Raw genomic sequence first — 27,468 nt, 5'->3', positions numbered from 1 at the left:
AGTCTGCAAAACTTTCAAAGGAAGTACTAATAATGGGTAGTATCCTACTGAAATTATTGTGCTGACATAGGGGGCCGCTAGCAGAGCACCAACTGCGTTAGTTTTAAATAACTAAATACAAAATTAGCTACAGGATCTTTGCTAGCACAATGTAATTTATATTAGGAGGTTAACACATCGAGATACTGCTGTGACTATGTACGCACATGAGAAACTTTAGAACACACACAATTTATTAGTCTAGCCATTTCATCAACCACTTTCTGTTTAGAGTTGTAGATCCATCATATTCCTCCAACAAGATTTATACAGTGGGTAAAAAATCAGTTTTCTTAGTTCTGCAGCTGAGGAATACCCAGGAGAACCTCCAAACAAAGGTGTGTGAGGGAGGGACAAGAGCATCACCCAGAAGCCACTAAAACAATAAGCAAGTATTTGAACTGCTGGTTGAAAGGTAGTGGCCATGGTAATCATTATTTCCCTTGTTTGTTCAGGACCTTCCAACAAAACAAACAACCTTTTTTGTGATTGGATTGACATAGTGTTAACAATGCATTTAATGCCCAAATCAGCATGAATACAGGTAAAGCTCGCTCTAATACTGGTGCCAGGATGTTAAAGCCACCTATTTTCTAAGCGACTTTAAACAGACGCACATAAAAAAGGCAAACTGTTCCTCCTTTAGTAAATATGTCTCATGTTCATTAAGCTACGCCATGTAGCAAGCCCAGAGGACAGTATGAACTGTGTGGGCCATCTGTTAAACTTCCCTCTGCCATACCTGCAGCTTTTCCCGCAATCTTGGCTTCTGCCTCTTTCTCACACAGTTCCAAATCCAGCTTTATTGTCCTCAGCTCCTTGTCCTTTTCAGACAGGCGATCCTGAAGCTGAATTGAACAAGCAGGCCGTAAGATTATCATCTGCACATAAAGCAAATGCTCACTCTATAATAAAATAGTTATTAGGTTCTTTAAAAGGGGTGCAATGTAAAAGGCAGCTGAAAAGAAGCAAGAAAGGTGTTGTCTGCTTCCATTCAATTAGTTCTCATTGTCTTAAGAAATGCAATCACTCTGTCCTCCAGTTTAATATTCCAAAATTATCATTTCTAGTACACAGCTACACACTTTCCCAACCTTCAAGATGTGTTGCACTACCATTCCTATTGTCCTGCCCTTCCAGCTGGGGACAGTGGGAGTTGTAGTTCAACACATCAGCAAGCACCAGTTTGGGGAACACTGGCATGCAGGGACACAGGTAGAAGGATAGGATCCATTTAGGGCAGTCCTAAGCATGAAGGACTTCCGAGTTCAGTGGGGCAGTGCATAAGACTACAGCCTCAAACAGGATGTGTCCAAGGAGTGTGCTAATGCTCATTCCACAATTTGCATGATGGAGCATTCAAGTGCGGAGGCACAGTTCCAGATGGAAGCTTCCCACCTCGAGACAGAACACAATCCAAAGGTGGCAAAAGGCCAGTTCCACATAAGTAACTGGATTGCCTCATTCCCTGCCCCTAACCTCACCCAAATAGCAGCCCTCATGGCACATCAGAAACTGTATTTCAAGTTCAGAGATTGTGTACAGTTCAGCCCAAATGGATCACTACTCTTTTCAAGAAAAGGAGGAGAAAGAAGCAGCTAACAATCCAGTATCCAATTCCTTGTACAAATATAATAGTATGGCTATGAAAGTTAAGCATTAAGCTACTAAGCTCTGTTTACTACAGATTTCAACTACTCCATAAAGCATTGAAAGCAAAAGGATAACAGCATTGAAAGCAACACTTAAAAATAAGACTTGCATCCCAGTGGAGATAATTGGGATAGCTGTTATCCTGTAAGACAAGATTCAGGGTGATCTTGATAGGCTAGAGTACTTGGCTGAAAATGACAGAATGAAAGTCTATAGGGACAAATGCCAAGATCAACAATATTGCAAGTAAGAAGGATCTTGGGACTGTTGTAGATCACAAGCCGAATATGAGTCAGCCCTGTGATGCAGCTGCAAAAAGAGCAAATGCTATTTTAGGCTGTATTAATAGAAGCATGGCTTACAAATCATATAAAGTACTTGTTCTTCTTTACTTAGCCCTGTTTAGGATTCAGCTGGAATACTGTGTCTAGATCTGGGCACCACAGTTTTAAAAAGATGCAGAGAAGCTGGAAAGGGTTCAGAGGAGGGCAATAAGGATGATTTAGGGACTGGAAACAAAGCCCTATGAGGAAAGGTTGAAAGGACTGGGCATGTTGAGCCTTGAGAAGGGAAGAATGAGGTACTGACAGCGCTCTTGAAGTACTTGAAAGGCTATCACAAAGAGGAAGGGCAGGATCTCTTTCCAGAGTACAGGACACGAAATAATGGGCTCAAGTTACAGGAAAGCAGGTTCCAGCTGAACCTCAGGACGAACCTCCTGACTGTTTGAGCAATGGAACTAATTGCCTAGGCTCTCCACACTGAAGGCAATGAGCAGGTTGGACTTGATAGGTCTCTTGGTCCCTTCCAACTCTACCATACTATGACTATTTTGCATAAAAGTATAATGCAGTCATATTTTTGAGCAGCAAGGCCTACAAAAGCCATGTCTGATCCATTTCTTCTTAATTTTTATTTTAATCCCATGAGACATAATGGGCCAGAAAAAGATTCAACAACAGTCTACAATGACATTTGAGTAACAGAACATCATTAAGATATTTACAAAGCTGTGAATACAACTAAGCATGCTCAAATTATTTGGCTGATGCTTTATCTGACTTTGAAGAGCTTGGATAGACCAATCACACTGAGAAGCTGCACTGGTATTGCCAACATGTAAGCTCCTGTGATCTACAAGGAATCACTTCATCACCAGTGCAAACCAGAGAGCTTCCATTGCTCTACGGAGGTTTTTCGTGACCAGTCTAATCCATGGCATTCAGTGCATTTAATTGAATCCCAGCAAGTCCTGAAGGAGTTATACCTTTCTAGGAGCCTTCATCCAGATAACAGGAGTCTAACTGACATGGACACACCATATGTGCAATGTTACTCATTTAAAACAACAAGCTCATCAAGGCAGACAGAGAGAATATCCTAAGGTTAACAAATCATTCATCAAATCATAAAGTAGCACCCCAGGAAGAACAGAAAGCTGTATCTTTCAATCAACGATAAAAGTGAAGTTAAGGGAGATTAATAGGCTGGCTTAGAATAAATTATTTGCATCACACCTTTTCATTGCTTGCTCTTAGAATGTCCAGTTCTTTTAGGAGGAATGTGATCTCCTTTTCCTTATCAAGGTCTGCAGCATCATGAAAAGGATTCAGGTAAATGGACGTAACTTTTCCTCGTTGCTTTTCAGAACTATAATAAAATGAAAGAAAGACTAAATTCAGCAATGGAGTGTTCATTCAAATAAACATGTGTTACATTCAGGGAAGGGTCCACAGCTGAATGGTAAAACAAGCTCCCAAGTTCATGCATAGATACCTTCAGTTAAAAGGAAAGACATCTCCATGAGACCCTAAAGGGAGCTCTGTGCCAGATGAATCAATGACCTTAACTCCACGGAAGGCAGTTTCACACACTCATAGTTGAATTTTGGAAGATTTAAAATACTCTCGGAGTACAATGGAGACACTGTTTTTCACATTTCCATTAATAACACTGTTTTGAAAAAATACTTAGCAACCATTTGCCATAACATCCAAATATATATAGAAATGGACAGAAGATGAAGCCTACTGAAATGGAAAATACTAGATTAAAGTAAATATCAGAAAACTAGAATTAACCTGGAGTGACAGTAAAAATCAGAGAACTGCTTAGGTCAGAGCTGCTCTCATTACAGAAGCAGAAAACAGAATGCATGGGAGCACCCCCCCTTCCACCTTTTATGAATTTTCCTTATCCATGACACCCAAATGGGTTAAATTGAAATGGGGCATCCTTCTAAACTCACTTCAAGAACCTGGTTTCAGTTCAAGTCTAAGGGGTGAATTAGGAGCAAGCCTAACATTATTTTATAGGTAGTGGGTTCAAATAATGCACTAACCCACACTTCAGGCATGAGTGTGGCTTGTTGTTGAACCATGGGGTTGTCCGAACCTAGCTGAGGTAACAAGCATGGTTTCCATGGCTTGTTGTTGGATTGTATATGTGGGTTGCTCACTATGATTTGTTACTGTGACTGGCTTCAGACAAAACAATAACCCAACAACCAATAGTTCATTACTACTAAGGGTGTGGATCCTCATGTGTGCACCCAGCATCCATGGGGCACTTGTCAGAAATCAAGCATGAGCCATGCTCCTCTTCCGCAGCACATATAGACGCATGGAACTCCATTCCTGGCAAGCACCACATAACCACTGCCCAAGAAAGCTCTGTGCTTTCTACAGATAGTTGCCTAAGGCTGTGGTGAGATAATGATGGATGTTGAGTTCACTTGTAGCCCAGTTTGATTTCTGCTTACACTGGTATCCAATGGACACCACCAGTGTGTAGCCAGTCTTGTTGCTTCCCTTCAACAAGTGGCACCTAAAGCACAAACTGTAGATTTTGCACTTCTGGGGCAAGCCTTGAGTGGTGAAGGCCTGGGAAAAATGATTAAAAATAAAAGCTTTCCCACATTTTTTAAAGAAAATACCCCCCAAAAGTGTTTTCTTTTTTAAAAAGTAAGTTATTTTTCCTCATTTCTCTTTCTTTTATATGTGCCTTCACTTCTCTAAGCAGACCCAAATGAGCAGAAACACTTATTTCTGGAATGGGGCAGGCCAAGAGAACTTACGTGAGGGTTCTGCTTGTTTCGGGGGTTTCTGTTAGAACTGCACAATTGTTTCTCCCCAGGCAGAAGATATTGCTTGCAGAAGGGAATCTGTGGCTGGCTCACAGCATGTTAATAGTAGTGGGTGCATCTTATGGATGGGCAGCATAGCCTCCTGACCTATGTCACTAATTAATTGTATAGAACCATGCATTTCTAAGAGTAAAAAATTTCCCATGGAAAAACATTACTCAAATATTCCATCCCATCTTACTAGGTAGGTACAATATATCATTTTTAATCCTGAGAGTCCTGTTGGACTCACTGGTTACCAACTATGAATTTACTAAATAAATAACATTTAATAAATTTAGGGTACTTTGTTCAGTACTGGATGATAGACTTCAAGGAAGCCAACAGGCTAGAAAGGTGTTTCAAAGATGGGAAGTTGCTTGTGTTGCCAATCAAAAGCATCATGCAGCTTTTCCATCTTTATTTCCTTAACAGATTTTTCTGAGGGAAGAAAAGGGATGGATGAAGTAGTGGAAAAACCCAGGAAGGTTACAAATAGAAGATGTATTTGGATTTTCTGTGAAGTTCTATATCTGAAGCAGGATGATTGCCTGATAAAAGCTTCCTGTTTGGAATCATCCCAAAAGGATTCAGACCAGAACTTGGCCAGCTATAAGTGGTATTGTAAAGATAATACTGTTTGCATGTAAGGGGAACAGTGTATTGAAATCTCTAAAACACGGGACCCCAGCATAGCATCCACAGGCACCTGATCATTTCATAAAGGGTGTTTTGTTTTTCATTTATTTGTATGAAAAGCTTACAACTTCCTAGCAATTATATGTAAGCTTTGTTGAAGCAACCCATTCAACATTGCAGGTGTTATAACATCCTCAATCTATTATAGAAAACGAGTGTTTATCGGTACCAAATGTATCAGACTTTTAGCTGTTAAAAGGGCAATGCTGTTAATCATGAAGTCGTGTCCGACCCATCGCGACCCCATGGACAACATTCCTCCAGGCCTTCCTGTCCTCCACCATACCGTGGAGTCCACTTAAGCTCACACCAACTGCTTCAGTGACTCCATCTAGCCACCTCATCCTCTGCCATCCCCTTCTTTTGCCATCAATTGTTCCCAGCATTAGGCTCTTCGCCAGGGAGTCCTTCCTTCTCATTAGGTGGCCAAAGTATCTGAGTTTCATCCTCAGTATCTGGCCTTCTAAAGAGCAGTCAGGATTGAGCTCCTCTAGGACTGACCGGTTTGATTGCCTTGCGGTCCAAGGGACTCGCAGGAGTCTCCTCCAGCACCACAATTCAAAGGCCTCAATTCTTCGGAGCTCAGCCTTCCTTATGGTCCAACTTTCACAGCCATACTTTAATTGTTAACAATATTTGCTTATTTATCTGGCCAGGGCGACTTCTTTTATATTTTATATTTTTATTTATTTTATATTGTTATTTTTAATTTTATATTGTTATTTTTGTATTTTATTGTATTTTATTGTGTTTGTAAGCCGCCCCGAGGCTTCGGCAAGGGGCGGCATAGAAATGTTATAATAATAATAACAACAACAACTGGGAAAACCATAGCCTTGACTATATGCACTTTTGTTGGCAGGGTGATGTCTCTGCTTTTTAGTATGCTGTCTAGATTTGCTTCCCCTCAACTTAGGTGGAAAGAAGTTCAACATCCCTGTGATAGATTTCAGCAGATGTTCTGTACAAGTTCAAAGTCCCACCTGTATGTAACTGCACAGTTACCACAAAGTATCTGTGTATCTCCCACATATCTCATTTTTCCTACCAGACATCACTATTAAATTCCTGGCAGACCTGATTTCTCTCTTCTAAGTATTTTTGTATACTGCCCAACTGTCAAATGCCCTTCGAATTGCAGCCATAAAACCAAACAACAATGAAGAAATAATATGACAATAAAAGTAACAAACTGATACAATATTAGACATTTAAAATATTAAAACCATAGTGCGGCCAGCAGAAAAATTAATAAAGTCACACATGAAAGATTGAAACCCTACTTTAAAGACTTAACCTGGTGTCTCAATGTACAAAAGGAGATACTAGCCAGATCTTCCTGGATGGCGAATTCTACAGAGAGGTACAAAGCAATAATCCTACTTTACTCACAAAACTATGCTTTATTTAAATTTTATCAAGCATTTTCTAGGTTTGCTTGCCACATGCTATTGCAGTCTGGCTATCATCTAGTCTTTAGACACATGCAAAAAGTACTGTGCCTTTACACATCAGAATCTCACCTCCGGAAATGTTATAAAGGGAACCCCCTTTCCTATTCTGTGGTCTCAGCCTCTGCATTAATGCTTGTAACAGTCCCTAACAGTTCACTGACTCCCCAAAGCCTTCTCCCAAGATAATGAAAATCCCAAATCTTTTAAAATTGAAATTGAACAGCATGCTTATCATACTCTTTCATCAGTGTAAGAGACATTGAGCTTATTTAGTTGTGAAATTAGGCCATAAGCAACTTACACATCACTGGGTTGATCTGGAGGCTTTACTTGGTCTGGGTTTGTCTGAGTGGCTTCTCCTCCTTTTGGTTGTGAACTCTCTGAAAGACTTTTAAAATTCAGATAACTGGTGAAAGAGACATCTCTCCGTTGCTCAGAATTTTGCGCCATGTTCAAAATTTCTATTGGGAAAACAGAAGGGTTTTACAGTTTGATTAAGAACAAATAATAATAATGTAAGGCAGCTTCAAAATTACACTGCATAGCACTAAAATGTTTATCACAAGTAAGTCTATCTGAAAGTTTAACCCTAAGGGCTTCCTCAACATAGATGGCCAGCTTTAGAGACTGGGAGGATCCACAGAGCCTGCACTGTCCCATCTAACCTTCAGAGAACAGGAGCTCTCAAACATGCCCAGCCTGCTGAAACACAAAGAATCACAGAGCACAACTCTCTTAAGACTGTTCAGATTCATAAAGCATGTTACTCCATGTACCTGTACAATATGAGAGAGTTGGTTGCATGAGCCAATGCCAGCCCATGTAAGATAAATACATTCTTGCTTGTGGAAAGATAGCACACAAAGGAAGTTGCACTTGTTTTTATGCACACTTCTAGCTGCAACATGGAGCAGTTCACCAAGGAAGTTCACAGTTTTCTGTTTATAGGAATGTAAATACATGAATTCCTGCTGAACTCAGTTCCCTCAACACATTGCTCCCAGAAGGGTTAAGGCCAATTACAACTACTAATGCACAGTCCTATGCACCCTGAAGACATGAGAGAAAATGCAGGATGTCCTTCTCTGAGGTGCAGGACAGAGCTCTGACCATTGTGGGGCAGATCCAATTTTGGATCCTATCACTCTGGCCCCATGAAGGACCTGTGTTCCTCACCCTTCCAAAACTGGTGTTCCACTTCCAGGGAGGGAAATGTAAATTATATCACTCCCAGTGAAAAAAACGTAAGAAAACTACAACTGGAAGATGTCACTTTCATAAAATTCCACCTGTGAGGAAGGGTGACTACAAGATAAATTCTTGATCCAGACTTTGGCATCTCTGCAAAGATGTCTGAAATTCTAAAGAGCTTCTGTTGGTTAGTGTAAACCAAAGCATTAGTGCTGATTTCAACTTTGGAGATGCTCTTGGGAGCTGCTTTCTGCTCAAGTCAAAGTTGAGGCAAAGGGATTCCAACCCTTTTGAATGGTAAAAACCGCACAGCTGCCAAATGATCAGCAACTGGGGAAGAGGTGCATGGCCTTATGGAGAATCCCAAAGGGCTGCATAGGTGAGCCAGATGGTCCAAAGACATGAGATTCTGCACCCCTGGTATAAACAATACGAGGCTGGATGGACCAAGAGTCTGCCCAGTATACAACAGCTTTCACATTCACTTAGGGATGTGTGACAGCAGTATTAAAGCACCTGCTCTGCATGGAGGATCTGGTCTCCAGGAATGCTAGGAAAGATTCCTGCCTATATTGAGAGCCACCACAGTTCAAGTGCTGACAGTACTGAGATAGATGCACCAGAAATCCTGTTCAGCATAAGGCAACCTCTATCGTTGTACACCTTCAGATTTCATGGGTTTATTTTTCACTGATATGGTTTAACCTTTTCTTGTTAGCCACCCCGGGAATGGTCAGTTGCTGGCTGCTACCGAAATACTGTTAATAAATGAATACATACATACATACATAAATAAGATTTTAGAACCATTCTGGAAGGCATTCAACTTAATAACTGTATCCATGTAAGCTCTTATGGTTTTTATGATACACCAAAACTTGCACACAAACGCTCTTACAAGATCGTGCTGCCATGGACTTTGGGACCCTACTAGTAGCAAGCAAATGCATTGAGGGAACATTTTTGTCATGGTTCATCTTTATCAGTTTAATCAGAAAACAGAATAATATTACCCATTCCAGGCAACAACAACGTACCCAGTTATTAAGGGCAATATAGTTAAGGCTTAATAAAATGTTATCTTTTGACTGCTGATCAAGGATTAGCAAGATTTCCTTGTTACAGAAGTGCTCTGTGCACCTTATTTCTCCCTTTCTATTCAATGTGCCTTAGCAATCTCTGTTACTTCCAAAACCCTAGTAATAAGCTAAGTAATAAGATACAAGAATCAACAGAACAAGGATGACCTATACAGTATTGTGTCAGAAGACTACAAGAAATACAAGCCCCAATTCAAAACCTGTGTTTTACTATTTAAAAAGCATCCAGATATGAAGCTGGATCTGCTCCTGATTACTAAAAAGAAAAAAATGAAACCTGTCATTTTAGTAAATTTTGGGTGCAAAAGCCCCGTAATACTCAGCATTCTTCAGGGTGCCATTTTGGCCAGTGCATGCTGGTAGCACTTTTTCTGTCTAAATGTCCAAAGCGCTGTGCCTTTAGAGTGGTTATCTTGTTATCACAATGAGTTTGTGTAAAGAGAAGTCAAATTCTGTGCTAGGGAGGCCGTATGTCTTCTTTTGCGGAGAGGAATCCTCTGCTTGAAGGTGTGCTTGTATTTAGGACTGTTCTGCCCAATGACAGTTTAAAGATAAGGAATTGTAAGAGCTGTAGCTCATCCACAGTTAGCACCAGGCAGAGAAGACGCCTGATCACGGCCTTCCACGTTATTCAGAAATGCACAGAACTTCTTTCTGAATTATGTCTTTTTAGATGTGTATTACTTGCTGCCATGCCATACAAGCCTCGGTTTGAATGACACGGCAAGCTGTCCCACCGGGGGTAAGTCCAGCAGTACATGTGGACGGTTACCAAGACACTGTGGATTATTAACCATATTCTGATTGTATGAACTGAGTCAATATTTTTTTGGGGTCCTCTAAATCTGTTCCATCCAAGATCAGTTTCACCGTTTGAGCTGCCCAAGTGGGATCGCTCATCTGAAAACGTCCCTCCTTCAAGAGCTGCCTTCACAGTGAACGCTTATACATAAGCTTCACATGTGAAAAGCAAATTGACAAGAGATGTTTCAAATAAAAAATAAACTGTTCCTTCATTCAATTTGGAGCTGAGAAGGCTGTACCACAATCCTCTCCCAAAATGAACATGCCAAACTGATTCTGAATTCATTCCCTGACAATAATTTATAGGAGGGTATCTTTGGCGTCCTACTTTCAGCATTTTCACATTTGGCCTACGCTTGCTTCAAATCCTGGACGGAAGCATCAAGCACTTGTAACTGCACCAGCACATATTCATTCATGGCAATCCTTCCTTTTCCCCTTTGCTCCCCAGCCTGTTTGTTGACATGCAGAGAGGAAGCTCCTTTGCTGACAAAAACCTGTCTTTGCTGCCTGTATTTCTCTGTAAAGCACTGTGTACATGAACAGCAATATATATTCCATCATATTAGTAATAATAATAGAAACTACACTAACAATACAAAAGGAAGAGGTGCACAGCCATTGACATTCGCAAGACAATTTTAGGAATTCCTGAAGAGTGAGACATGCAACCTTTCTCACTGCTGAGGTCTACACATGAGAGGCTTGAATGCTGTTGCTTTCTTATAAAGTCAGGGTACAAAATTAAGCCATGTGCTCCTGCAAGGGTCACCTGCCTGAACAGATTGACCTGCCAGACCCTTATGATCTGTAGGAGGCTGCCTGTGGGAAGCAGAACTTTTTTCTCCACCCCAGCCTGGAGAGATCCCAAAACTCTTAGGAGCAGCAGGAAAAGACTGGTTGCTATGAGGATCTCTGGGGAAGGAAGTGCAAAGGACAGGCGGTGGAGCCTTGGAGAGTTCCAGTTTAGGCCAGTGCCCCCTTCCCAGAGACATCAGATAATTCAGTAGCCTTTCTCCTGTTCAGTAAATTTTGCTGCCGCCTTAATGCATGCCTACTCAGAAGTCAGTCCTGCAATATTCAGTGGGGTCGGCTCCTTAGTCAGCACACACAGAACTCCAGCCTAGAACTACAGTGTCATCCTTCTCCTGCCAGTTTGTTTGATACAGCATTGCATAACCTCTTCTCAAAGCTAGTTAATCATAATTTTAGTACTCAATGTCAACTGTGATCATTAAGCACTTACTGTGTAAATATCACTGGCTTCCTTAGGTATTTGCTTAAATTTTTGCAATTCATTAACATGATATTATTTTCCAGCCTTAGATTGCAGGAAGAATTCACTTTTACTTGTATAGATCTCTTTGCCTGTTCTTTAAAAGGCATTTTTGAGATTCTGCACACATACAATCAAAATAGCAGTATTGCTAGACAGACAGTAAAAAGGGGGAGAACAAATTCAATGAAACACAATGTTGGTTCTAATGGATGGATGATTGTGTTTGGTCTTTTGAAACTTTGAAGTATAGGTAAGTCTTGATCACACAAATTAATAAATCCTAAAGCTGGAGTTAACAATAACTATTACACCCAAATTCTGCAGCTTAGCCCAGGCAATTTTTCAAAAGGTCAGGTTGTGAACTGGAGAAGATCACGGAGGTCCACCGCATAGCTTTGTTGCCAGGCATCTCCCATCTGGATTGTTGCAGGCATTTATTAGTATTCGTCAGCAGACTCAACAAAGCAAACAAGAAATTCAAGCACGAATAATAAAATGAAAATGCTGCTATATAACCCTTTGTCATTCAGCAAATATGGGACTTTTTAGCTACATTGTTCCTAAACCTGGGTTACTACTTTAATTTTTCTCCACAGTGCTGACTGAGTGAGGATGCATGTGTGTTAAATGCAAAGCTCCCTTAACAACTGCCGGACTGCCATTTAATCTGTTGGTGGATGGACCATTTCCTGTGGGAACTCTAGCTATGACTTCCAGATCCAAATAAATCTCAGATTAAGAATCCAAATGAAACCTGCCTTTGGCAGATAAAAAAAAATGTCAAGATGGATATAAACAGTAAAATTATAAATTATCTAGGTGTTGCATGATGACTTGAATGCAGGGGGCTTTCTTTGTGTGTTGTTTACATTTTCTTGCAGTATCACAACTGCACAAGGTATTCATCAAATGTCACACTTTCATAATATTGGAGGCATCATTAAAACTGTTTGGCTAAGGACCTTGAAGTGTTTAAGCAGTAGCTCAAAAGTGTATTTGTGCAAAGTAGAAGAATAAATTTACATATCAGCAGCAGCTCATAAGGGATGAGTAAATATTCTGTTTATCTCTCATTGTAATTCAGGTTAGTTTAAATACAGGGGTTCAGGATATCATTACAATCTATATGGATTTATTACATAATTTCCAAACATGGGGGCTAGTGGAGGCTTACTTAGGCCAACGAGTATTGAGGTTGTCTAAACTAGCATAACGAGAGGAAAGTAAACCCTTCCATGATCTATATGATTTTCTGTATTCTTTTGTTACTGTGACACACAGCAGATCACACCTTTTATTATATACTGGCTTATCAATTATCCAAATTGTAATTATCTAAATTTCCATTTCACCTGGAGCAGGGTCATGTCTCTGGACACCCTTTAATTAAGCAGAAATCCTCTCTGTCACCCAAATTTATTAAGGTATTAGTGCTGATATGATAAATTTACAACAGTACAATTAGATAAGTATGGATGTGCATGCACCCCCCTTATTGTTAAAATTTTGCACATTTAAAGGCGTTTGTTTATATTAGTTATACATCATAATAAAGTTAAGGTTGCTTCAGGCAATAATGAGCCAATAAACATCAGCTTCAGGAATATAGGGTATTAAACATGCAGGTGAAATCTATGGTCTTACTCTCATCTCCAATGCATTTCCCTGTGCTGAGGGTGGAGGGACACGAAACGCCTTGTGTTTTTGCTCATCTTAATTGTAGTGATGCTGGCCAATCTAAATTCAAGCTTTATACTTTTTGATAGTACTGCAACATCAATGAAGGTTTATAAGCCAAGCAACAGATGTTTGCATTGCACACAAACATTTTTCAAAGCCAAGTACTGAGCATATCTGACAATCCTAAAAATTGTAAAGTACCGGAAATGCAAGGTGACTCAGTTGAACTCCATGTAGAATAGACCCACCAAAATTATTGAAACTTATGTTAGTCATGCTTCACGTGTCCGATTGATTTCAATGTGTACTCTCAGTAGGTCTGGCTTCCCTGTAGTGAGTCCAAACGGTGAATAGCAAAATTACATTATGGTGAATAAATACAGTATTGAAGGATGCCAGCTTGCCTTTAAGGATAAACAGCAATACTTAGCAGTGGCACAGCTCCATTTTATTATAATGCACGGCTTTTCAATATCAGATCTCAGGAGTTAGGTACCACATTGCTTGGTTTGGAAGGAATTTACAAGTAGGATGTTAACAGATGCTTAATCCTCACAATCTAGTTTATTGCTAAGTGATTGCAGTTTAGGAGGAATGAGGTACATATTTTTGGTTTTCTGGAGCTTGCTGTTTGAGTATTACCTTGGTTTTTATTATAGGATTTCCACTGTTGCATGCCTGATGTACTTCAGGCGAATCACAAGAAGGCAAGACTCACTGGAGAAGACAAACATGCAAGGGAAACTGAAGGACGAAAGAGGAGGAGGCAAAGCAGGAGAAAAAAGAGAAGATGATGACCAAGTATGAGATAAACTGACTCCATAAAGCAAGCCACCGCCCTTGAGTTTACAAGAGCTGGGAAGGACTCCCAGGGCATTTTGGAGGGCCCTCATTCACAGGGTCACCATAATTCAGAAACAAATTGACAGCATGTCACAACACAGCCACATGAAGAGCCCTGAAAGGTGAACTAAAAAGATGTCTCTAAAATAAAAGAAAGGATGAAACAGGCAGCAGGGTCCGCCTGTGGGGTGTTTGGGGGCTTGTCTGTTGCTGCCTCAACACCTGTTGCTCTGGAAGTGGGAAGTGATAGCTGGAACTGCATTTATACAGAAATTTGCACAGGATTCTGTAATTCAAAGTTCTATGATTATGGTCCTGGTTGGTGGATCTTTGTGTTCTAGTGAGGAAAACAAAGGGTAAATTGTGCAAACCTAAAGTCTGCTTGACCCTGCTCTAAGGCATATTTCCTAATTCTCCAATAAACAGGGCTGACTAGGAATTTTTAGAAGTGATTAAAACATAAAGTATATTCCCTGAGTGTGTTCCCACCTTATTACAGTAAAAAACCCCTCTGTTGTCTATATAAGTTCATATTTATATTGCCTATCTGATTAATAAAAATATCATATGTATATGCATATGTACAAGAACAAAAGAATAATTCATATTAACTAATTATACTGCCCACCACATTAAGGACTATACAAAACATCACTGTATTCTATCAGGCATCATTTGATGTATAATCACATAGTGCTTGCCTGGACTCTTAGAATGAATTAACCTTTTGAACCTTTGTTAGTGTATAGTGACCCCTAAAGGTACTGAAGTCGAACTGGCTGATATGGTTCTGAGAAGCAGCATAAGTCTTTTGGAGTTAGCTAGGGAAAGGGGAAAGCTAAGGATGACTTTAGATTCTGTGGGTTACAATGGCCCTTGAACTACAGGATGACCACCTGAGGGAAATTAAAAGAAAAATAATTAATTACACCTTTCTGATGCAGCACCTAACACTCTTCCCTACAAATTCATATGCTTTATGGATCGATTCATATGCTTTATGGACTGAAGAGGAAAATGTCTTGGAGGGAAATAGCAGCAAATAATTAAGTGGATCCAGGTATGAACAATTGACAGAGAAGCTAATGTTCTAGGAAGAGAACAAATAGGATAGGCCAAGTAAGCAATGCAGGAGTGGACGGGTGGACAGAATCCAAGATGGGAAACAAAGCTAGGAAACAAGCTAAACCAGGAGTCTGACCTGGAAATCTGTAAAGCTGGAAATATTCTGAAGGATCTAATGAGTTGCTTAGTGGGTTAGCCTTTAAATCATGCCTGACTCCGTGGCCTTTTATAATCTATTTCCTAAATCCAAATCTGAAGTTCCTGGCCTCCAGATAATTTTGTTAACTAAAGTTTTATATCTGAAGAACTCCCTTTTTTCTCCTCTGCTCTGGGAGCACATTCTGTTTAAGCGGAGTGGCACATGCTTATGATATAAAATGAAAACAAAAGGAATCTGGCTCCTGCTTTTCTTCAGTTTGGAAAAGATCAGCACTGGGCAATGCTGTTGCTAGCCAATAACCTCTCTAAACCCGAATCTCTGGTGTGACAAATGAAGATGAACTTCAAAGACGCTGACCCTGTTTTTGACCTTCTAATTTAGAGCCATTAGAGCAAGCAAAGATGTTTCAATTGTATATTTAGTGGTGAAGGTTAGGAATGGCTTCTGTTCATAAATAGGATCAAAGTGGAAGATTTTTCAACAGGAAGGAATCAATTTGATATTAACTACTCCAAATCTGCAGGCAATGGGAAGAAGAAACAATGAGTTGGTAATATGCATTCTTTTATTTCCACGTATAGCCTTTTGCTTCCTTGGAAGCACTGCAATGTAGCAGTCTTGGCCTGTGACTCCAAATATCCAGGTTCTAGTCCACACTCAGCCATGAAGCTCACCAGCTGAATTTGGGCCAATCATTGACCCTCAGCATGACCTCCCTCACAAAGATGTTGTGAGAATAAATATAGAGAAGGTTTCTGTGTGCTACCTTGGTCTCCTTAGAGGAAAGAAGGGATATTTTTGTAACAAATAAATAAACAAGAGAGAAGTGAAGGTGATCTGGTTAACACTGAATCAAAACTGATGACAACACCTGGTTAACTACCAGCATGATTCTGCAGTGCTCAGGAAGGGACAAGGTTCTTCTCCAACATCTGGCCAACATCTGAAGAACTCCTCTTGCATTATTTTATATAGCATTTTAGATTGCTGTTCTCTCTGCACAGTGGCTTCAACAGAATGATATCCCTTATAAAACAGTTGTGAGAAGATCCGTGTTGGTTCAGATCAAAGGCATATCTACTCCAGTATCCTGTTTGAGCAGTGGATAAGCTGAAGACCATGGGAAGCTTACAAGGTGGACAAAAGCACAACAGCACCCTCTTCTATTCTCCAGAAATGGGTAGTCAAGACATGTGTCCAAAGGTGCAGCCCATGCTATTGCACCATCACAACTAATTGCGCAGTGGTACCCACTGTCCTTTCCGTTCAGGTATAACTGCACTGAGAAGCTGTCTGGGATGGGGATGGGAACTGGGATGGGGATGCTGCATGGTCACTGAGAGGAACCAGGGCTGGCTTAACCATTAGGCAGAGTGTGGCAATGGCCTCTGGCAGCAGATCTTGAGAGGTGGCAGCAACATATTCAAAAAGAGAGCTGTGTGGATTTGTGGCCTGTCCTTTGCCCCAGTCAGCATCCCACCTGCAGGTAGGGTAAATCATGTTGGTCCATTCCCAGTCAGATGTTGACCAGTTGCCAGTCAAGTCAGCTTTTGCACATGAAATGGCAGGGAGTGCCATCTTGCTCTCTATCTTGGGCAGCAAAATACTCCAGGAGGGCCTTGGGTGGCATCATATTTCCGTCATTTGCATCTCTCTGCCTTAGCATAAGCAAAACATGGATGGGAGAAGAAGTAGCCAAGGCATGCATATGCCTAAAATTAAAGATCCACAGTGGTTATGAAAGGAAGGACCCTACAGGAATTAAATGCAGTGGGGAAAGGGACTGAATTACATATTGTCTTCACAGAAAAATGGGAGCCTGGTTTAAAAGAAAAATGCTTGCAGCTACATTGCCTTTAAGAAAACACATTATTTTTGTAAGGCCCTTTTACCTACCAGCAAGAACAAATGCATTCCAGGCAATGCCTAGCACTGGCACCAGCCCCGGGGGTTATGCATCAATAGCTCAGAAGTCTTTGCCTTTCGACCAGTCCTGCATTTCTATTTCTGGGCTTGTTTGATCTGGCATGGACTCTGTGTTTTGCCCTAAGACTTCAGAGCTAAAATACTGCTATGTCTAGATAAATAAACTCAAAACGGTATATCAGAACACACCTATACCTTGCCCTTATTTGTCAGAGAATTCACAAGACAAAATGTTTATAACAAGACAATAAAAGCTGTTTAACAGGTGACATTAAATTGACTTTCACAGTTCTTTCTTTTTTTCTTTCCTTTCTTTTTTGCTCACACTTTCAGATTATAGAGTGATTTATTTTGCTCTCCATTGCATTTAATGGTAGTGTTGAGAAATGTATTCATTCTCAGAGCCTGATCATGACAGCAGTAGAATGAATAGGTCCAATTAAGTAAACATGATTAGTTTTTTCTTCTGCAGGTGATCGTTAGATGCAGGATTAGGGCACCTCTTTGGGTGTTTCCTCTTGCACATCCTTAGGTGTATATATACAAAAATCATTAAGTAAAAGTTCTCACATTATTTTCAGGTTGTATTAAGGTCCATACACCACTATGACACTTTGTCTAATATGTAAAGTTATGTCTGTTATGAAAGTCAGTGTAGACTTGGAACTAAAGCAACTGAGTTACAAATGTTACCTTTTATTAATGGTACAAAGTTCATTTCCTAGGCACCCATGTGGTAATAATATTGGATTCACACTAAATTGTTTATAAGTTCAGAATTATAACTTATCAGAAAATGAATCTATTTATTTTCAATTGTAGCTGAGAATTAATAGTTTATGCAACTTGTGCTTGCTTCAGCTCTAGGAGTATGTGATGAAAGTGAGACAGGCATTTTAAGGGGCATTCTTCAGAAGAGAGAAAGAGTGTGTGTGTGTGTGTGTGTGTGTGTGAGAGAGAGAGAGAGAGAGAGAGAGAGAGAGAGAGAGAGAGAGAGAGAATGCTGCCTCATACTCCATATACCCAGTTCCTGACAAAAATCCTCAAATGAAGCTGTAACTTCGCCTTTTTCAATTCTGAGAAACTGTGTTGATTTGGGGTTGGCATTTTTTTCTAAGTTCCTCATTTACTTTTGGATTAGCTGAAAATATAGAAGGTTATTATTAATATCAAAGAAATGTGATTTAAGTCAATGAAGCCTTTTCCCTACATATTGCACAAAAAGGTCCATAATAATTGCAGTATTTTAATAAGATATTCATATAGCAAGAGATGAAGAAAATACAGTCTTTAATAACCTCTGGAGTATTTTAAAACATGTCTTAGGGCCTTAATGTGCCTAGTAATATAGTATTTAAAACCACAATTTTATCCCTCCACAATATACAGTCATACTTCCTCGCCATTTACCCAGCTAATGAATGCCAGCAATTAGTAAAATGTAATCCCACTGCACAATCAGTTTAATGCTTTTAGCACTCAGAAAAGTAAACACTAAATTAATACTGCTCAAGCCATATCAGATCCTACTTGGAAGCATGCAATTATAGTTCAGCTCCTCAGGTGTAATTAAATGATTGGAATGATTTAGTTCCATAAATGCAAGTTAATTCATAAGCAAGCAACAAATATACTGGGAGTAATTACAAGAAACATTGGCAGTCTAAGCAGGGCATGCTCTTTTATACACCTGGTATAGGAAAATGCTGCCCTCTCCTGGATATATAATGTGTGGATATCCACTCCAACAGTCACACCAATTTGAAGAATGGAAAAACGCAAGGTGAAAACATAGTAGAACCCTTTGGAGATTAAAAATCATTCTCGCCATTGCATACACAAATCCAACCATGAAGTACAGTAGCCACAATTAACTGCTAGTGTGCAAACCTAATTTTCAATTAATTCGTGTTCCCAGAGTCACACAGGAATGATGGTTGTTGATCCAAACTTTGGACTTCCAAGGATGGGTTTACACACAACGTTATTTGCACTGGATTGCAACCTGCCCAGGAGCGGTGAAGGGAGCAGGGAAGAGGTGCCACATATGGTGATGTGCATGAGGATCCTGCAAAACAGAATGATGTGCAACCTTCACGCCACCAGCAGTGCCTTCCTAAAATATGAATAAAGGTATCCAGAACTCAGTTATAATTATATTGTGTATATGCTTTGTACACATTTTTCTACACCGACATCATAGCCCATCTGTGTCTAAAATAACCATTAGCTCTAAAATATTTTAAAACAAAATGGCTACGAATATTCTCATTTTATTTTTAAGTATATTCTATATATGCAATTTTGAAAGCATTTTTTAAAAAATGTGTGCGCAACTTTGACGTGCAACATGAACATGTATACATGCACGTGCACACATACACATAGAACTTATTAGCATTGGATTGATAATCAATTGTATTATGCTTATCAATTTTACTATCTAAAAGAACTAATGAGTATTTTTTAAAGTCTGGTGCATGCATGAGGCAAATGTTGGAAATTACTCAAGTTAAAGTTGTACCAGTAAAGGAAGCCCACTTATAACATGAATTGTATTCACAATGTTAAGCACCAATTCTAGCTGTACTTAAGACCCAATGAAATCAATGAGACAGATTAGCTGTGACTTAACAGTAAAAAATATTCTACACTTTACGTTCAATAGACAATAATCAGCATGTACAAGACTGCAGACATTACCTGGGAGTAAATTCAGCGTGACTTCTGTGTAGACATATATAGGATTGTGCAGTAACTTAAATTCAATGGGATTTATACAAACTAATTTGAGCTAAATCAGGATTTGTTATGTATCAATTTTAATTAGAGTCAAACAATTTCATCTAGTATAATTCTTTATGGGGTTTCTGTTTTGTTTTGTTTCTTTTCTTTTACAGCTGCCTTTAGAAACTGCAAAATGTTACTAAATAATTATCTCTAGCACTAACTTTTGTCTATACATCAGCAAAATAAAGAAACTAGATTTACAATATTCTGAAACCACACACACCCGCCTATGAATGCCACCACTAATGGACTGATTTCTTTAGAAGTTTTAAGCAAAAGGACACAAATGCATCAGAATATACCATACTCTCAAGCACATGGACACAAATCGAGCGGTTCTGTTAACTAAGCATAACATGCAGCTTGAGTCACAATTCTGAAGTTTTAAGGTTGTGTCAATCACTTTTCATAGAGGCAAGTTTGGCAACAAAATATGCTTATCTCATTAATCTTTCAATGTCTTTAAACAAGCAAAGAGGCTAGATAAATAGCTGCACCAGAACTACACTCCTTGAGGATATGAATTCAATTATTTTATTAGAAGACATATTACTAATTTTAAAATGTACAGCACATTTGCTTTGCCCTTTAATGTCATGGTCCTTATTTTTCTATTCAAATCTTGTACACTGTAAGTTAATTGCTTCTAGAAACTGCTTATTATTCATGTAAAAATTAATGTGCCAATGTGTTTAAATCCTTTTAAATGACCATTCATGCATCCTCCTCCTTTAAGTACCAATGAAGTCTGTCAAAGATATCAATGCAAGATGGTCTTAAAGAAAGTTCCAATAAGGATTTTTTTTCTGCTAACATAAGATTTTCATTTTCACCAACTTTACTTGAATTCCATTAATTTTTTAAGCTGCTTTTAATAAATTCACCAAGTAAAATTTTTTAGGCTCCATAGTCTGTCAGTTGTGTTCCAGCTGACTCTATGAATATTAATAACAGTGTTATCCTGATTAAATAGGCTTCATATGAAATCCCTTGTGAACCCTATAGCTCAGACATCTCATTTTTCTAACTCTTTATGAATTTGGATTCAGACATTATGCTGGAAGAAATCTTTAAAAACAGATCTACTGGTACATTTGTGTATTCTTAAGCAAAAATGAGATCTCCTCATAAATCAAACAATTAAAAGAAACACGTCGGCATCTTAAGATTTCAGTCTATCTGTAAATACACAACATATTTTAACTCTAACAGAAACTTCAGCATTTGCCAGAACAAAGGACTGACCATCTGCTATAACATTAATCTCCGTCCTTAGATTCACCTTAGGCAAGAGGTTATATGATCTGAATTTGCAGATGCTTTGTTTTTACCAACATGTGGCTAAACGTGGAAGATTTCCAGAAATAGAGATGCATGAAAATTAATTGGATACCACTATTTTTTTGGTTAGACAATTTATCAAATGAAATTAAAAGCGTACTTCCCATAACCACCTTTAGGGTGTTTTAAAAAATAAACATACACAAAAGTCACTGAGGTGTCTAAGCCTTTCATCATAGTTCTGAACACGTTTACTTGGAAACAAGTCCGATTCATTCCAAAATTCTACTAGGCATATCTGTAGTGGGAGCACAGCCAGATACACAAATCCTATAAATCATAGTGTTACTACATTTGTTGGACTGTCCTAAGGATGAAGCACAGGGCAAAAGAAACGATGGTGCTCCGCTCCAATACTAACTTCTTCAAAGTACCTAATCCATGACTCCAGCGAGAGTGAGAAGATGAAAGGACACTGCTGGGGGAATTCAGTGGATGCCAAGTCCACTGAAGTGTTTAGCAGGGGGGCAGAGGCAGCCACTGTGGCTGCAGAAGCAATAGGTGCCGCATGCTTCTGCTCTGAATGAGATTATATCCACTGCAGCACTGTAAGATGCTGGAAAGTGGATCATGTCAATCCAACATGCTCTGCACAACCAATAAGGCAGAATGTCAAACTAATGAGAAACCTCAGCTAGGTCAGATAACTGCACATAATAGCTGTGGGTGACGATGCGGCCCCTGAAGTGAGGAAAATGAGACCATTCCTCGGAACTGAATGGTCAGACTGATTTTGAGATGGAAAATAACACTAGGGAGGCATCCAGTGGAAGAAGGATAATATGGGCCTTTTCAGTTATCTTCACACAGACTGGATAAATCAGGGATCATCAAACTTTTTCAATAGGGGGTCAGTTGAAAGGCGGCAGCTACATGCACAGGCCAGTGAGGGGGGGTGCCTGGGTGTGCGGGCCAGTGAGGCATCGTCAGGTGTGTGCAAGGTGGTGTTTGGTGTGTACGGCGGCGGCGGCTCACTCGCTTGGAGATCTCCCAGCAAGTCTAACACCATCTCCAAGCGAGCAAGCCACCGCGGTGGCGCAGGCCGGATGAATGGGCATGGCAGGCCGGATCCATCCCGCAGGTCGTAGTTTGAGGACCCATGGGATAAATGCATATTTGGCTCGAAGTAAAATTCTGAGATATCCTACACAACTGAGAACCGAAAAGGTGCCCAGGACTTAGCATGAATGTTGTTGAACTGTTTCAAAATGGTGACCATAATGCTATTGAACCTCTATCATAGAATTTCAGCTAGAACATCTACTATGGATAAACCTATGCCAAGAGGTCACCTGCATGGGTAATGAGCAGCTACAAGGAAGCTATTAGAGGAAAGAAGGCTTCCTTCAGAAATGGAAGTCTTGCCTCAAAACAAAATGAACACAAACCTGTACTAAGGCAGTGCAAGCAGACAATAAGAAATGCAGAATAAAGAAACAAAAGTATTTGAGGAACTTATTGCTAACAACATCAAGAACAACAGTGCAACAAAAGCTGACACAGAAGCAGGAAACTAGCTGGGAAGGGAGTTGGACCACTGGGGGAAAACAACAACAACCACCACCAGAGTTAGACTACTAAAGGAGATTTAAGGGATTTTGAACAAGCTGAAGGCAACATGTTTTTGGTAAATTGATGAAAATAATTACTAAAGATAATAATGATCAAGCATACAGAAAGAGAAGTCTTATTGAAGGAGAATCCACATGGCTTCTGTAAAGATAAGCCCTATCCCATTAACCTTTAGGGTTATTTGAGAGCGTCAACAACCGTGTACAGAAGGGCGATCCAGTAAATATTGTTTACTTGGGCTTTCAAAAGGCTGTTGACAAAGTCCCTTACCAAAGACACCTGAACAAACCTGGGGGAACAGAAGGGGCCTTCTTATGGATTAGTAACTGGTTAAAAATAGAACATAGAGAGTAAGAATAAGTGATCTGTTCTCACAATGAAAGGATGTAAACAGTGAGGTGCTCCAAAGTTCTGTATTGGGGTCAGTGCTTTTAAATTTGTTCAGCAGTGACCTGGAGTTGGGGTGATCAGTGAGGTGGCCATGTTTGTGCAGGACACCAAATGATTTAGGGCATTTAAAACAAAAGAGATTGTAAAATGCTGGATTTTTTCCAAACAAGGGATGGACAGTAAAATAGTGAATGTAGCTCAGTGTAAATGTCATGGCAAAACCCTCTAACTTTGCATATTTCTGGGGGTGACTCACCAGAAAAGGGATCTTGACATTGTGGAAGAATGCTCAGTGAAGATCTGATTGCTGTGCAAATTCTGTGTTGGGGATCATTATGAGAATAATTAAAAATAGAATGCCAATATAATAACACCTGTATACAACTCAATGGTGTGACTGTACTTTAAATACTTTTTTATCTCCACTCACTGCACCTCAGAAGGAATATTACAGCGCTGGAGAACGAGCTGAATGATCAAGAGGCTGGAATGACTGTTTTGCTGGAAAAAAGGTGTGTGTGTGTGTGTGTGTGTGTGTGTGTGTGTGTGTGGTGGGAGGCACATGACAAAGCTATATAGAATTATGCATAGTGGTTTTGCACCTTCTCATATAATATTGGAATCATGGTGGAGGATTCAGGGCAGACAAAAGGAAATACTTCACACAGCACCTAGTCAAACTGTGGAATTCACTGCCACAAAACGTAGGGATGGCTGCCAAACGGAATGGATTTAAAGGAGGACTAGATAATCCTCTGGAGAGACTTGGTCTCTGTGTGCAGTTGCTGGGGAAGTGGGAGAGAGCGATTACATTCTTGTCCTGCTTGTGGACTTCACAGTTGGTTGCTGCATGAACAGAAAGGTGGGTTAAACAGGGCCTCTGTCTGAGCCAGAATCGCTCTTGCTATGTTCTTATGTTCCGGGCATAAAAAGTTAATTGCCACATTTACTAGTGTCTATTGTAATTTATTGCTGACATCCTATTTAAATTTATAACCTTCTTTTTAGCATCTGGCATTTTTACTGATAGAAATTGGAGATTAATAGTGTGACTCAATCAAACCCCACTTGTGAATGAACTGTTCCTATTCCAACCCTTTTAACCAGTGGCCCATCTAGTTTTTGTTCTTCAGAGGCCTAAATATATATTTTTACCTTGGGTTACAAGTCTTCTAAACAAATGTTGCACTGAATTTAGGTATCCTAGTCTGCAGCACTAATAATTTAAAAATGTTCTTCACTGTGAGTTGCACTAAAAGTGTGCTTTAGGCTTTAAGATCCTGAGATCCATGCCTAAGTTTAAGAAATTATATACTGCATTAATTATATCATGCGCAGCCTGAAAACTGTACTCTTCTTTTCCTTAATACATCTCTTCAATCTAATGCAGTGAAAAGAGGATATCAGAAATTCCTCTATTCCATTAAGAAATACATAATGGTGAATTAGTTGTGAAGTACTTCATGGCATTCCAGATGAATGCAGCAGTAGCAGTACAATCCGAAGCACCTCCAGTTAGCCACACATCTGTCTAAACGTGCATTTAGGTATCAGTGAGTTGTCTGGAAATACTTGATCCTGAAGCACAGCTGAAATCGATCAGTTCCTTGGATGGGCATCATGCAAGAACAGGATTTTATTTATATATTTAATTTAAACCTTCCTATAGCTGAGGCTCTATATATGATATCCATACTTAAAGATATACTACCAGGGCATTAATACCAAATGTCAACCTCTAAGAAAGACAACCATGTTCACTGAATAAATAAAAAACCCCCTCATGTCTCATGTTTCTACAAATGAATTGTTGAAGGATAACAATAGAGAATGTGCTGGAACAAACCCAGAATGAATGATGGTGCACCATCATAGGCTTGATTCTCATTTGGCTTCAAGCCTGGTTTGAGACATAAACTCAACAACTCTTCACATTCTTTTTTTTCCACTTTTATCAACTTACATGTGTTTTGCCAAAATCTCCTCCTCCTCCTCCTGGTAAGGCTTCTACTAAAAGTAACCTTATGCTTTACTTATCTGACTATGTTTAACAATGGTTGTGGGAATTCACCCCTGCCTCTCCGCATTCATGCTGTAGCTAGGCACGCTACGACCAGCCAATAGTATTGCAACTTACTCAGCTAATAGCATTGTACTTCACCTGTGTAACCATATAAGGCTTGTGACCATATATAGCAATAAGTACGCTTCCTGTTACCCGCGCCTGCGCATAAGCAATCAATAAGCCTTTGTGAATCCTGCACTTGCGCACAATCAACTAGGGTGTTCACTGCTTTACTCGATGGCTATTGGATTACGCAAGTATAAATGTATCAATCTGTGAAATAATAAAAAGGGCTGCTTGTGTTGACGCAGAGAATTTTTTTTTCTGCGAAGATCTTCTTTGTTCTCCCGAACAACCAACCAAGCATGCTTTAAAACTTTATCTCTCGTCTGCAGTGTTTTATTTCTCTCTCTGAACTCTCTCGCACCAATTGTCGAGCCGGATCTCGACAAATGGTGGCATCCTGGTTTTAAATAATCCAAGTCTTCTGAAGAGTTTGAACCTCCTTGACTTTCCTTTTAACTTCCCTTTATCTAATCCCTTTATATTTGAGAAGATTCCTATTTTGAAGTTTAAAAATATGATCATGTAGGAATTTGTGGGTAGCTTTCGAACTGCATATGTTTAGTTACATCAGGCCATGGCTATTGATGCTAATTGTTCCAAAAACACCCATCTTAGACCTGCCCCTTAGTCCCCTGTCATGATTAAGTTCAGGGTCATTTTTCCTCTGGTTGGTTTCATAATGAATTGTGCAGTCATGTTCTCGTGGGAGCCAACAGAGCATTACTTTATTATGTAAATGTCTATGTGTAGAGAGGGTTTACTGCTTGATATATTATTTAAAGTATTTATAAATTACTTTTCTGCCCACCAAGGCTCTCAAAATGATACACAATTTAAAGCAACTATGCAATAATATAGTGGCATTAGAGTAGAATAAATGCATAAACAAAACATTATTTAAAATCAAGCCAGAACAGTTTTAAAAGCATCAAATGCCCAGTGAAACAGTACAGTTTTCACTGTCCTTCAGTGATACCCAGTAGGAATTACCTTGACAACAATTTCCGTAACTGGGTGCCACTGCACAAAAGGCCCTGTCTCCTATACCCCGCAACCTTACGTCTCTTGCTGGTGGGACATACAACACAGCTCCTGATGAAGAATGCCGATTACCAGTAGGTTTTATGGGAGGGGACAGTCTTTCATACATCCTGGACCCAAAAACTTTTGGACTGGACTCAAAAACAAATTGGTAGTTAGAGTAGTTGTTTCAACATCAAAGATAATTGTCCTTCAGGTATGCATCAGAGTACAGTTTGATCACTGCAGGTTGTACTAGCCCTACTCAAATCATTTTTCAAGGACAGTCCTAGGTGAAGCATTTTATGGTAGTCTGAACAAGAAGTAATTAAGACACCTATGACCATGGTCAGATTGGCCTTCCCCAGGAGGACATTGTCGCTGGTTCTCCAGCTGTAGTTAGCAAAACACAGCTAGACCTTCAGGAGCAATGCCAGGCCCATGAGTGCACTCAAGCTGTCACTACCTCCATTTCTTCCCCATCTATTTGCCAGGAAGTGAGAAGACTGGATGCCATGATCTTAGTTTTCTTAATGTTGAGTTTCAAGCCAACTTTTGTGCTCTCCTCCTTCACCCGAATCAAGAGGCTCTTTAGTTCCTCTTCACTTTCTGCCATTAGAGTGGTATCATCTGCATATCTGAGGTTGTTGATATTTCTCCCAGCAATCTTAATTTCAGCTGGTGATTCATCTAGCCGCGCCTTTCTCATGATGTATGCATATAAGTTAAATAGGCAGGGCAACAGTAGCCAGCCTTGCCCTTTCTCAGTTTTGAACCAATCAGTGGTTCCATGTCCATTTCTCACTGTTGCTTCTTGACCCGCATATAGGTTTCTCAAGAGACAAATAAGATGGTCTGGTACTCCCATCTCTTTAAGAACTTGCCCCAATTTGTTGTGATCCACACAATCAAAGGCTTTAACATAGTCAATGAAGCAGAAGTAGATATTTTTCTGGAACTCCCTCACTTTCTCCATGATCCAGCATATGTTGGCAATTTGATCTCTAGTTCCTCTTCCTCTTCGAAATCCTGCCTGTACTTCTGGTACTTCTGGTCCACATAATGCTGAAGCCTAGCTTGTAGGATTTTGAGCATCACTTTGCTAGCATGTGAAATGAGTGCAATGGTGTGGTAGTTTGAACATTCTTTGGCATTGCCCTTCTTGGGATTGGAATGTAAACTGACCTTTTCCAATCCTGTGGCCACT

At 39.7% G+C, this 27,468-nt stretch overlaps 1 protein-coding gene across 2 annotated transcripts in view; it reads right to left on the bottom strand.

Annotated features, from left to right (window-relative positions):
* Positions 1–27,468, bottom strand: part of MIPOL1 (mirror-image polydactyly 1) — a 247,348-nt gene that overhangs the window by 173,605 nt on the left and 46,275 nt on the right. The window contains exons 1-4 of one of the 2 annotated variants that reach the window (XM_044436804.1): positions 7,635–7,639; positions 7,271–7,430; positions 3,210–3,342; positions 782–887 (exon numbers count right to left, since the gene is read on the bottom strand). In XM_044436804.1, coding sequence (XP_044292739.1) covers positions 782–887; positions 3,210–3,342; positions 7,271–7,419 — 388 coding nt within the window. In that variant the 5' untranslated portion in view covers positions 7,420–7,430; positions 7,635–7,639. Of the gene's footprint in view, positions 1–781; positions 888–3,209; positions 3,343–7,270; positions 7,431–7,634; positions 7,640–27,468 lie in introns of those variants that run through there. The other variant, XM_044436805.1, reaches the window with a different exon arrangement.

Source organism: Varanus komodoensis, unplaced genomic scaffold (assembly GCF_004798865.1).
Source record: "Varanus komodoensis strain SLA01 unplaced genomic scaffold, ASM479886v1 scaffold3, whole genome shotgun sequence".
Lineage (NCBI taxonomy): Eukaryota > Metazoa > Chordata > Lepidosauria > Squamata > Varanidae > Varanus > Varanus komodoensis.
This window is presented reverse-complemented; position numbering and strand designations above follow the sequence as displayed.